At 36.2% G+C, this 13,415-nt stretch overlaps 1 protein-coding gene across 1 annotated transcript; it reads left to right on the top strand.

The window, feature by feature from the left end:
• On the top strand, positions 3,807–7,850 carry LOC109948626 ((-)-alpha-pinene synthase-like). The gene is made up of 9 exons (XM_020562289.1): positions 3,807–3,903; positions 5,332–5,467; positions 5,564–5,837; positions 5,948–6,323; positions 6,404–6,429; positions 6,536–6,611; positions 6,729–6,867; positions 6,986–7,234; positions 7,320–7,850. Exons 2-9 carry the CDS (start codon positions 5,345–5,347, stop codon positions 7,611–7,613), a joined length of 1,557 nt encoding a protein of 518 aa, XP_020417878.1. The 5' UTR covers positions 3,807–3,903; positions 5,332–5,344; the 3' UTR covers positions 7,614–7,850.

The raw sequence follows: 13,415 nt of genomic DNA on the forward strand, positions 1-13,415 counted from the left end.
AGAGAAATTTGCCCAGAAGAAAGAAATCACCATACAAGATCTCCAGTTAGAAGTCAAAATTATTAAGAAAGAATTAGTAGAATTAAAACAAGTAAGCCAAAAGCTACAAAGTGAAAATTATACAATCAAGCAAGACTTAGCCAGCCTTAAGAACAAAGAACTTCTTGAGCCTAAAAGCCAGTCAGAAAGTCCTGCCAATTCTGATGATGATACTCCTGAAAGTCAACAAGTTGTCAATCTAATTAAGCAAGTTAATTTCAGAAAATGGTATTCAAGAGTCACTATATTTGTTCAAGATTTCGAATTCACTACAGTTGCCTTATTTGATTCAGGAGCCGATCTTAATTGTATTCAAGAAGGTCTAATCCCTACTAGGTATTACCAGAAGTCTAGAGAATCCTTAAGTACTGCTTCAGGAAAGTCTCTCCAGTTAAATTTTGAATTACCCAAAGCTCATATATGCCAGAACAAAGTCTGTTTTAAAACCTCATTTGTCTTAGTTAAAAATATTACTGACGAAGTCATTCTAGGTTTGCCTTTTATTGCCTTATTGTATCCTTTCCAGGTAGAATATGATGGTGTCATCTCTACCCAATTAGGCGAAAAAGTCGAATTTGAATTCTTGTCTAAACCAGAGTTGCACAACTTAAGAGCCCTACAAGGACAGTCTGTGTCTAAGTCAATCCAAATTATTCGAAAAATTAACCAGTTGAATTTTCTTAAAGAAGAAATTAGATTCAAAAGAATTGAACAACAGCTTGCTAATAAATCTTTACAGTTGCAAATACAGCATTTTGAAAACAAATTAAAAAAATGAGATCTGCTCTGAGTTGCCTAATGCTTTCTGGTTTAGGAAGCAACATGTTGTCTGCCTTCCCTATATCAAAAAAACTTTAGTGAGAAGAATATCCCTACCAAATCCCGGCCAATCCAGATGAGTCAAGAAATCATGGATTTCTATAAAAAAGAAATTAGTGAGTTGCTTCAAAAGGAAATAATCCGAAAAAGCAAGTCTCCCTGGTCATCTCCTGCTTTTTATGTTCAGAAAAATGCTGAGTTAGAAAGAGGAGTCCCGAGATTAGTTATCAACTATAAGCCGCTTAATGCAGTTCTAGAATGGATTAGGTACCCCATATCTAACAAAAGAGACCTCATTAATCGATTAGAAAAAGCAGTTGTTTATTCTAAATTTGATATGAAGAGTGGTTTCTGGCAAATCCAAATAGAAGAGTCAGATAGATATAAGACTGCATTTGTTACTCCCTTTGGTCATTATGAATGGAATGTAATGCCATTTGGTTTAAAAAATGCCCCTAGTGAATTCCAGAATATTATGAATGATATCTTTAATCCTTACAGTCATTTCTCAATTGTTTATATCGATGATGTTCTCATCTTTTCTGAATCTATAGAACAACATTGGAAACATTTGCATAAATTCTTCCAGGTTGTTAAAAAGAATGGTTTAGTTGTTTCTGCCAAGAAAATCAAGTTATTCCAAACCAATATCAGATTTCTTGGTTTCAATATATCTTAGTCGCAAATCTCCCCAATAGATCGAGTTATCCAGTTTGCTGATAAATTTCTTGATCAAATTCTTGATAAAAATCAACTCCAGAGGTTTCTAGGATCTCTAAACTATGTTTCTGATTTTTACAAAAATTTGAGGAAACAATGTAAGCCTTTATTTGATAGGTTGCAGAGTAATCCTCCTCCGTGGTCATTTGTCCATACCGAAGTTGTCAAACAAATCAAAGCTCATGTCAAGACACTTCCCTGTCTTGGTATTCCTTGAGTTGATTCTTTTTAAATAGTTGAAACTGATGCCTCCGATATTGGTTACGGTGGTATTCTCAAACAAAGAAGTTGTCCAAGTTCCCCAGAACAAATTGTTCGATTCCATTCTGGTGCTTGGACCCAGTCACAATATAATTATAGTACTATTAAAAAAGAAATATTAGCTATTGTATTATGCATCAGTAAATTTCAGGATGATTTACTTAATCAAAAGTTTTTAATACGAGTCGATTGTAAATCTGCAAAACATGTTTTAGAAAAAGATGTTCATAACATTGCATCTAAACATATTTTTGCAAGATGGCAAAGTATTTTGAGTATATTTGATTTTGATATTGAATATTTGAGAGGTAGTGAGAATTCAATTCCTGATTTTCTTACTCGAGAATTCTTGCAGGATGCACAATGGCACCCAAAAAAGATAAGCAGAAAGAATCAGCCAGTCAAAATAAGCTATCCCAGTCGCCCCAGTTGCCCAGAATCCTTCCCCCATCCATGAGTCAACAAAAGTCAGAAGTGCCCAAACAAATAGTTCCTTTTCCCCGTTGCGCTCCCATTTCAGTTGCCACTCCGTTATCAGTTGCTAATAGGTTCTCCTCCCTTAGTTCAACAGTTGGTCAAATCCGCCCTAGTTATCAGTCGACATTAGTTTCCAGTTATGACCCTTTTTCAGTTGATACTTCTGCAGGTCCCTCAGTTGCCTTCAAAAAAATCATCCCCTTATTTGCCAAAGAGTAATTCTCATTTATTTGTCATTGAGCCTGTTTATGATATCCATGCAGATCCCATAGAAATAGCCAAACACTATTTCCCTCCTAGATTTCATTACATGCCACCCAGTCCATATAAGTCCCTCAAGTATTATAGAGATATATTACTTGAAACCCAATCAGTTGAAATTAAGCCGATAAAGGATCGAGATCATCCTGAGATTATCCTTTATCATTCCCTGTATATTCACAGAATTTTAAGCCAAGAGTCTTTCAGTAGTCGTCCTTATGAGTTGAAACTCCTGAAGTCAAAATTGTAATATAATTATTCTGATTATATTGAAGCATGGTATACTATTTTCCTTCCCCAATCTGAAGATTTTAGTCATTCCTGGTTCATCAATTTCGACAACAAGTTTAAATGTTCTTTCCCTTATTGGTTCCTCCATTGGTGGGAAAAACATGGTCCAGTTGATGAAATTCTGCCTGTTTCAGTTCTTGAGTTGATCCGCCACTACACTAAACAAGCCAAGTTCTCAAAAGTTGAATTGTTCTTCCCAAAACAATTGCTCTTTATTGCCAGATATAAAGTCCCTTGGATTTTCAAATGGTCTTACAGAATCACCAAGGATGCCAGAATCTTTGCCAGCTAGTTTTCTGTTAAATGGTGGGATAAATTTGAAGTTGACAGAATTGCCAAATACGTCTACAATGATCTTCCTCTTGAGCCTACTCCGGGCCCAGTCTCTCCTACTGGTTCGGTCCGATCATCTTCCCTCTCAGTCGAAGGAAAATCTAAGTCCGAGCTCCAAGAAATTGCTCGCCAGTTGATCATCCATGCCTCCCAGATGGATGATGACGAGGACAATGATTCTCCCTCGTCGTCTAGTTGCCAGCCCATACAGAGCCCTGCCAGGCCGAAAGCATGGTATGATGATAGTCAAGATCCCTATGATGCCTATGATGTGCAATCAGACTAGAAGCCAAAGTTGTCGACGCCATAATTAATCCAGTAGAGAGCATACCCCAAAGCAGTTGCCATCATTACCCAGTGAAAGCGGAAGCATCTTCAAAAGCTGCAAACAAAGCACTGTTTGCTTTTGATCCCATCACCGAAAGTAGCCGAAAGAAAAAAGAAATCCTCAAAAGAAGACAAAATTGAAAGTTGAATCAGGTTGAAAACCCGTGCTCCTACAGTTGCATCAACCCTAGTTATTCTTTACCATAGTTATACAAACCATAGTTGCTTTTATCTATTTAAGAAGGCTTCGGCCTCACTTGTAAGCACCGTTCCTTTTACTTTCATTTTTCAGTTTTAAAGATTCTCTCTGAAACATCATTTGGAGAAATCACCCTTGTAAATACTGAGTGTGAAGTTTGAAGTTGCAGTTGCTTTGTGAGTATAAATAAAATTGCTATTTTCAAGTTATCTCTATTTTGAGTATTTTCATATATGCATTATTTTGCTGCATTAGTCTGAATGTTGAGCTAAGTTGTCTGTTTTCTTATTCTTATTCTTCTTTCTATCTCTGGTCCGTTGTTCTTTTCTTTTGGTATCAGAGCTGTAAGAGTTACGGTCTTTGTCTAAGTCTGCTACTCATCCCCGCCCAAGTGGCTGGTTTAAGCATATGAGTAGAAGTGTTTCATTTTCTTCCTTTCCTTCCCTTTTATTCTTTGAGTTATCTGTTATTCTTCCTTAAGGTCTAACCCGTGAGTCCTTTTTCCAAGTTAGTAAGTCCCCAGTGTAGAGGGCTTAAGCGGTGGGCAGGAGACAGAAAATTAGGAAGGTTAATAGGTTTCTTGGTGGGTAAACGGTCAGTTTAGGAAGTCACTGTTTATATATATATATATATATATATATAACATCCAAACACCTTTAAAACGCCCCTTGGTTAACCAATTTGCTAAACAACCACAATTTAGTATATTAAGGGCAAAATAGTAAAAACAAAATCTTTAATTAAAAAAAGAAAAAAAAAGAAAACTAATTTGTTGATGCTAAAAAATGGTCCGACATTGCATTAAGTCTACATCTAGTATGCATTGGGTATTCTAGTCCCCTCTCTTCCAAAACACATTGTTAGAGCCATTTTCAATTTGAAGGGAGAGGAAGCCACTGTTATTATGAGTTTGCAATCTTAGTTGGAATGCTTATGTTAGAGTTTATTTGATCCTACATGATCGTTAGTGAAGACGCACTAGATTGTCTTAATTTTGATGTTAGTTTGCTCAATTATTATAATAGCCATTTTGTGACTAGTTTGTATTGGCTTTTGTGACTATTGACTTTTTTGGCTGAATTATGAATGTAATCCCGTACTTTCTCAGAAGAAGAAAAAAGAAAAAAATGGCCTAAGTTTCGTTTCATAACTATGTTAAACAATCATCACCGGAGATATTAATGCAATCGGTAGAGGTAATAGTATTTGTGAACATGACGTTTGTCACGCTGAAAACGTGGATACATAGCTGATAAGCTCGTTTTTCAGGATCATATCTAATACTTAAATCGGATCAAACAAATATTGTATATTGAAGTGGAAAATGATGATCTCCCAGATTCACCATATCTATGCTCAAAAGGAGGAAAAAGAACACATGTTAAACATATGCTCTAAATTCAGCCAAAGGCCCAAATCGCACGTGACAAAAAGAAAAGGGAAAAGAAAGACATCCCACTCAAAGAGTCATTAAAGGGTAGCCCACTTAACCGGCCACGACATGGAAATTATATCTTAATTAGAGTGAATGATGTGGATTTTGCCTAATCGTACCCTGTGATCATTTTGCCTATATATATATAATCGTATGAGTAATATTTCAGTACAAAGCAAACCATGTCTTTCCCAGTAGCAGCTCAAGTAGCACAGAGTGCTGAGCCAGAAATTGTTCGGCAGACAGCAAATTATCACCCAAGCATTTGGGGAGATCGGTTCCTCAATTATGACGAAAAAAGCATTGTAATGATATTCAAATTATTTATATGCATTTTATTCTTTTCAAATTTTAATTTGTTGCTAATTTAATTTGTTGTGTTGTGTTGTGTTGTGTTGTAGCAGATAACTTATGACCATATGCAACAGCAAGTGGACCAACTGAAAGTAACAGTGAGGAAGGAAGTATTCACAACAAGTGCAGGTGATTTTTCACATCAGCTCAAGCTAATTGATGCAGTCCAGCGCCTTGGCGTGGCTTACCATTTCGAAAGAGAAATCGAAGAAGCCTTGCAACGTGTGCACGTTACATATCATGACTATGATGGTGGTGATCTCTACGCTGTTGCTCTTGGTTTTCGGCTACTAAGACAACATGGATTCAATGTTTCTTGCGGTAGGGTTGAACAAATTAATTAAATGTGTGGAATGTGATGTGAGTGGCTCTTGGCTATAATATTATTCTATGTCTCATATATGTGCCCATTTTTTCTGACAATAAACCAGATATATTCAACAAGTTCAAAGATAAAAATGGTAACTTCAAGGAGAGCTTAACTGCTGATGTTCCTGGGATGCTAAGCTTTTATGAAGCAGCACATCTAAGGAAGCATGGAGAAGACATACTAGAAGAGGCTCTTGTTTTCACCACCACTCACCTTGAGTCGGCAGAAACAACGGAAGCAAGAAATCCACTGGCTTTACAGATAACTCAAGCCTTAGAGAGACCTCTGCGGAAGGGTCTGGAGAGGGTATGTGCCAGGGGTTACATGTCAATCTACCAGGATGATGCTTCACATAGTGAAGCTATATTGAAACTTGCAAAGTTGGATTTCAATATCGTTCAATCTTTACACAAGAAGGAGCTCAGTGAGATTGCTAGGTAAGTCTTTGAATCATGTAAACATAAATTAGTTTGCAATTAGTACACCCTATACACTTACTATTGTCAATTAATTACAGGTGGTGGAAAGAACTGGACCCTCATGGCTAACGTACTAAGCTCTCATGGCTAACGTACTAAGCTCTCATGTTTCACGTACTAAGCTCTCATGTTTGAACAATAAAATTAATATAAATCAGCAACTTAAATAGCCTCTAAGGTTTTAAGTTTTATAAGAAAAAAAAGAATATACGAAGAACTCGTGATCTTTACTGGAGCAATTGAAAGGTTAATTGGAAAAAATATATTATCTGCTTTCTAATTAATTTGAAACTGATTTATTTGTTGCATAACTACTACCTGTGTGTATATGCCTAAGATGAATGTGGTTTATGCAATTTTCAGGTGGGATATCAATTGTATGGATGAACTTCCAGACTATATGCAAGTATTTTACCGTACCCTCTTGAATGTTTACGACGAAATTGAGGAGGAGATGGTAAAAGAAGGAAGATCATACCGAGTTTACTATGCAAAAGAAGCTGTACGTAATGAAAATGCACAACTTTATTTGCTGTTAATCTATTTTGAGTTTGTTCCATGGGATTTTTTCAACAGTCACAACTCACTTTACTTTTCAATGCTTTTAACAAATGGCATAGGTTAAAGCTCAAGCCCGGAACTACTTTGCTGAGGCCCAATGGTTGCACAAAGACTACATTCCAAGCATGGAAGAGTATATGAGTGTAGCAACAGCTTGTGTTGGTAACACCTTGCTTTCAATTACATCTCTGGTTGGCATGGGAGATATTGTAACGAAGGAAGCTTTTGAGTGGTTGTTGAATGATCCTAGAATTCTTAGAGCTTCAAATATCATTTTTAGGCTCATGGATGACCTTAGTGGATACGAGGTACGTATAATAAGATGTTCTTACCTTGGTACAAATCAGAAATAGGTAAGATAACTAAATTTGTATTTTGGATTTATTTTTGCAGTTTGAGAAAGAGAGAGAGCATGTTGCTTCTAGTATTGAATGCTACATGAAGCAATATGGGGTGCCAGAGCAAGAGGTGCTTGATATTTTTAACAAACAGGTTAAAGATTTGTGGAAGGATATCAACGAGGAGTTTCTTAGACCAACTGATGTGCCAATGCCTGTCCTCATGCGTGTTCTGAATCTAACAAGAGTGGTTGATCTCCTTTACAAAGGGGAGGATGGCTACACACATGTTGGGAAAGTGATGAAAGATAGTGTTGCTTCACTTTTTATTGAACCCGTGCCTCTCTGATTTGGCTTATGATGAGATTTCCTTTTAGTCACTTTTAGGTCATTCCTGAGAATTAATTTTAAAAATAAGGTCATTCCCAAAAATTGATGTTGTCATGTTGATTGGATTTACGAGTTTTTGATAAAGATGGTTGTTGGGCTTGCTATGCTGTATTATTATGTGTACACTTCTTTACGATATGTTTCGGGCTAGACAGAAACTAAACCTTAATAAAGATTATTTGTATTATCCACTATAGCTTGATCCATAACTATTTGCAGTTTCGAAAAGCAAATGGAGGGTAATAGTTTCTTTGAAGGATTTTGAGATTGAAATGATTGATATTATTCTGTGATAATTATCAGTAAATATATAAGAGCAACTGTGTACTAGATATGGTAAGAGAATAATTATATTGATTCCACCAAGAAGATATAAGGAAATCTCAAGGTTTATTGATAAAATTGGAATAACAAAACATAACCCTAACTATGGGTAAATTATGCTTAAATACTACTAGAAACCCTAGGAATAACAAAGGAATTAAAATAGGAAAACAGCAAAGTTTTCAAAAACTATAAAAACTGGATTTCGAGCTACCAAATTATATTGGATGTCCAAAAAAGCCCATACGTCATAGCAAAGCAATGGGTTTTACTCGTGACGCTGTTCCCTTCAAATGGACGGATCATTAACCCGATTCTGAGCTTAGAGCCAAAATCTGTAGTCACTACTACAAAAAGTGAAAAAGACGACCAGAAAACAACGACGGTCTCAGTGAAAACCGTCGTGGTTTTTAAAACGACGACGGTTCTAAAAACACCGTCGTTTAATACCACCTTAGACAACTAACAAGGGAGATTCAAATGGCTGTTCAAAAACAACGACGTACTTAATTAAACAACCGACGTCTATTTGAAACAGATTTCCGCAGTGTAAAATCAAAGCGAACAAAGAACGGCAGAAGTTATGAATCGACCGACGTAGAAAGTAAAGACGACGATTTCAATAAAAGCCGCCGTTTTTACTTATAAAATAACACGACGAGGTTTTCGTATAAGACGCTGTCTAATTACAAACAAATCCACGGCTGTAAAATACAAAATATCGCCGTATTAAATTAATTTACAACGACGACAAATATAAATATATCGACGTCATTATTGTATAGTTCTACGACGTTCTCTTTAAATCGTACTATAAAATCTAACGTCGTATTTATGCATTTTATACGTCGTACCTTTAATTTAAACCGTCGTCTTAATAAGAATTTTTGTTAACAATTTTTTTCTTTGATTTTCTTATCCTACGTCGGTAGATATACTTAATGACAAGAATTGAAATACCCACGACGGTTTATATAAAAAACCGCCGACATAATCAGATTTTTCTGAGATCCCAAGGGTTACGAAATCTTACCAGATGGAACTCTGTTCCACATCATAATCTTAACAGATGACACAGATTTGAAATCAGAGAGACAATTTTTTGGAAGTTGATGATGTGTGTGCGTTTGTTTATCTAAAAATATTATACCTAACGTCGTTGCAAATTTGCAATCAGAGAAACAATTTCCAACGACGGTTATATTATACCTAACGACGTTTAAAACAAAAATCAACGTCCCTAAACAAATATATTACGTCGTCTTAGTCTTACTTAAGACGACGAAAAACGACGACAGTAATACAAAAACAGTCGTTGTTTTTATATTCTTATTTTATTTAAATTCCAGAACATTAATTTCCTTCATTTTAAATTTCCTCCGGAAAAAAAACTCTATTTATAACGCACTGTAATTGAAAAATAAACTGAAAGTTCAAGGGAAAAAAAATTCTATTCATAATTTAAAAATTAAAATCCACGTCGGTTATATTAAATATAACGACGTTAAATGAAATGAGTCCACGTCGAACTAAAAATATTGCGTCGTGTTAGTTAAAAACGACGTAGTTAAATGTCACCGCCGTATTTTTTTTTTGAAATGGTTTTATATGTAAGCAACTTTTCGACTTACACATGCACTGTTTCCAAACCCGATTAAAAATCTCAATCTCCCAGAGAAACCTTTTCGTCTTTTTTCCTTGTCAGAGCATTGTCAGAGTTTCTCATCGTCTTCCTCTCGTCTTCTTCGTCGTCTCTGAACTTAAACATCGATCATCTTCCTCTTGCTTTCATTGCACGCAAAAGGTAAGCTTTCATTTTCACTATTTTGGTTACTGTTTTGCATGCTCATACGTTTTTTGTTTGAAAAATCTTTTTACCTTTTTTCTGGCCAAAATCATTTTACTTCTTTCCAAGTTTGATAAAATATACAGACAAAGAGAGAAAGTTTCCAACTTTGAAGACAACTACATCAACTAAATAAGACGACGGTAGACCACGACGGTTCGTCAGTTGTTCTAGCGTCGTCTGAAAATTGACAAAGTTGTTTTTAAAATAATAGTCTTTTTTTATATGCTTGTTTAATTGCAGGTTTGATTTCGCTGAACAATGGTTTTTGTTTTTCCCTTATTTGATAAAATATAAAGAAAAAGAAACTAGGGTTGGTATCTAATATAGACGACAAAATATCTTATTGTTTTACGTCGTGTGAATGTTAATACCACGACGGTGTATTACTATTGACGTCGTATGAACATAAATACCACGACGTTATATAAATAATAGTTTACCACGACGGTGTATTACTATTGACGTCGTGTGAACATATATACCACGACGTTATATAAATAATGGTTTTAAACATTTATTACGTCTGAGATTATTTCATTGCGTCGTCTAAAATCATATCATACGTCGTATTTTTTTAATACCGTCGTTTGTGTTCTTAATGTTTTCCTGAAATATTTTCACTTGCAGTTTTGTCTGTTAAAATGGTTTCTCATCAACAAACTAAGGATTCTGGCTCCAAGAAGCTTGGAGTGGTAGCTCCCCAAGACAAGTCTTCGAAGGAGATGAAGTCTTCGAAGAAGATGAAGTTTGCTTCATCATCTGCTGAGACAGAACCAACCAGCCAGACAACAATCTCTGATGATTCAAAGACTGGTCGAGGTATGAGCACAATGCCTCGTGTTGTGAAGAGAAAGCTTCAGAAACTGAGGCCAATTGTTGAGTACAATAAAAGGGGGAAAGGTGTTGGCCAAGCACATATTGAGATGCAGTCGTATATTGGTGTCTTGGCACGCTCCAGGATCCCACTTGTGGACAAGAAATGGTCCCAAATCCCAAAGGATATAAAGGAGCAGATTTGGGAAGCAGTTGACATGGCTTTTGTCGTAGGCCAAGGGGGCAAGACCTCTGTTTTATCTTCTGCTGCCAAAAAATGGAAGGATTTCAAGTCTACACTAACGAGGCATTATATCCTTCCATACACCAATGACAGGGAGAAATTAAGCCAACCCCCTGAAACATATAAATTCATAGAGAAAGCACAATGGGATGCCTTTGTAGCTTCAAGGCTATCCAAAGATTTTCAGTCTGTGCATTCTCAACATTCACAGATTAGGGAGAAACTCGAGTACAATCATCGATTGTCTCGAAAAGGATATGCTGGATTGGAGGATCAATTGGAGGAAACCATGCCTGGGGTAGAAATTGATCGATCTACCTTATGGAAGAGAGCTAGACAGGACAAACATGGTAACATCCCTGATCCAAAGGTGGCAGAGAAGGCAAAATTAATTGTAAGCCTACTCACTCTGTTTTAAATTTTTATTAAACTGTGAATTATTCTTATTACGTCGTATGTTATATTTTTCGTCGTGTGAATGATATTACCACGTCGAAACGTTTTTAAAAACGTCGTTAACGGTCTAAATAGGAATCACTACTCTGTTTTCTGTTATTATAGCATACGACGTCGGTGGTTCATTCTCGCGTCGTGTGAATGATATTACCACGTCGAAACTTTTGTAAAAACGTCGTTAACGGTCTAAATAGGAATCACTACTCTGTTTTCTTTAATTATAGCATAAGACGTCGGTTGTTTATTCATTTCGTCGTTTTAAATAAATAACCACGTCGGTATAACTACCGTCGTGATAAGTTATAATAACGTCGTTTTATATGTTATTGCGTCGTGTGAAATTATATAATACGTCGTTTGTACATAAATAACCGTCGTGTGTTTTTTTGTTTATCTTTGTTTTAGGATGAATTGCAGAAACAAGTCTCGGAAGGCAAAGTCAGAGTAGATGGCAGCAATGATGTGCTGACCATGGCTTTGGGCCCCGAGCATCCAGGCAGGGTGAGGGGAGTTGGTGCTGGTGTTTCCCCAAGACAATATTTCAATTTGCCCAAACCACAGAGGGTGAGCTTTGACGACCGTTTGAAGGAGAGTTTAAGAGTTCTCCTTCAAGAAGAGACTAAAAAGATGGAGGCTAAGGCAAGGGAAGAGGCCTTAAGGATGGAGGCTAGGACAAAACAATTGGTAGAGGCTGAGAGGGAGCATTTCCTGAGTCAGCTTTCCCAATTAATTCCCAATTTTGATCCAAGCATGCTTAAACCAAGAATTAGCCAAAGCCCCAAAAATCCAATGTCTGACAAAGCTAGCTGCTCTGGAGGTGATGTGAGATCCCTACATTTGGAGGATGATACTGCCAAAATGGGGAAACATCAGCCAGATGAAGAGAAGGAAGCAGAAAAAAGAGATGAAGAGAAGGAAGAAGAAAAGGAGAAAGAAGATGAAGAAAAGCATGACGACAAGGTATGTTCACATAACTTTGCCTTTTTTATTTGTTTTTCAAAATTTCAGACGTCGATATTTTTATTTAATCCGTCGTTTGTTTAAAACTTAGACGGCGGAATTTTTTTAAGACGTAATAAAATATTTAAACGACGGTTTTTTCACCGTCGTTTAAATGGTTTCAAACGACGCTTTATTCATAAAACCGTCGTCTTTATTAAATTACCACGACAATTTTTTCACCGTCGTTTAAATACTTTTAAAACGACGTTTTATTCCTTAAACCGTCGTCTTTATTGAATTACCACGTCATTTTTTTTATTTCTTTAAACAGGTTATTGAAGTTGGTGCTTATTCAAAAATGGAGGCGCCATCTTCTTTAAAAACCCTTTGTCGTTTTGTGGAAACGACACTCCTGCCTGAGGATAAGACAGTCCAATTTACAATTGATAAGGAGGTGTTTGGTGATGAGCGCGATACCTTCCTCCTGCCTGAAGATATTACACAATTTGCAGGCATGGAAGAAATTGGAGCTACTGTATTGGCTGTATATATGAGGTTTGTACTTCTAAAATAATAACTCGTTGGTTTATATATTGCGTCGTCTTAACTAACTAACCACGTCGTCTTAACTAACAACCGTCGTGATAAATATATTATAACGTCCTCATCTATTTCAGTACGTCGTGTGAAATATTATAATACGTCGTTTTTTTATACATAACCGTCGTGTTTTGTGTGCTGACTTGTTTATATTATTTTATTTGTTTAGGTACTTACACGATGTTTTGAAAAAAGCCAATATGTGCAGTATGGTTGGCTTTATCGACCCTGCTACAGTTAGTGCCAACTCTGGCACAATAACTGAAAGATCACGACTCGTAGCAGCTCGACTTCAGAAGACAGACGGTGAACAGATTTTCATGATGCCTTACAATCCAGGGTTAGTCTCCTTAGGATTTTGTTTTTATGATTTTCAATAAATGACAGCTTATAAACTAACCACGTCGGTGTTTTATTTTATTTAGTCGTTTGAAACTACTAACCACGTCGGTATTTATTTATCGTCGTGATAAATATATAATGTCGTCGTTAGCTACTTTACTTCGTCGTGTGAAATACTATAATACGTCGTT

The sequence above is a fragment of the Prunus persica genome, chromosome G4 (assembly GCF_000346465.2).
Source record: "Prunus persica cultivar Lovell chromosome G4, Prunus_persica_NCBIv2, whole genome shotgun sequence".
Lineage (NCBI taxonomy): Eukaryota > Viridiplantae > Streptophyta > Magnoliopsida > Rosales > Rosaceae > Prunus > Prunus persica.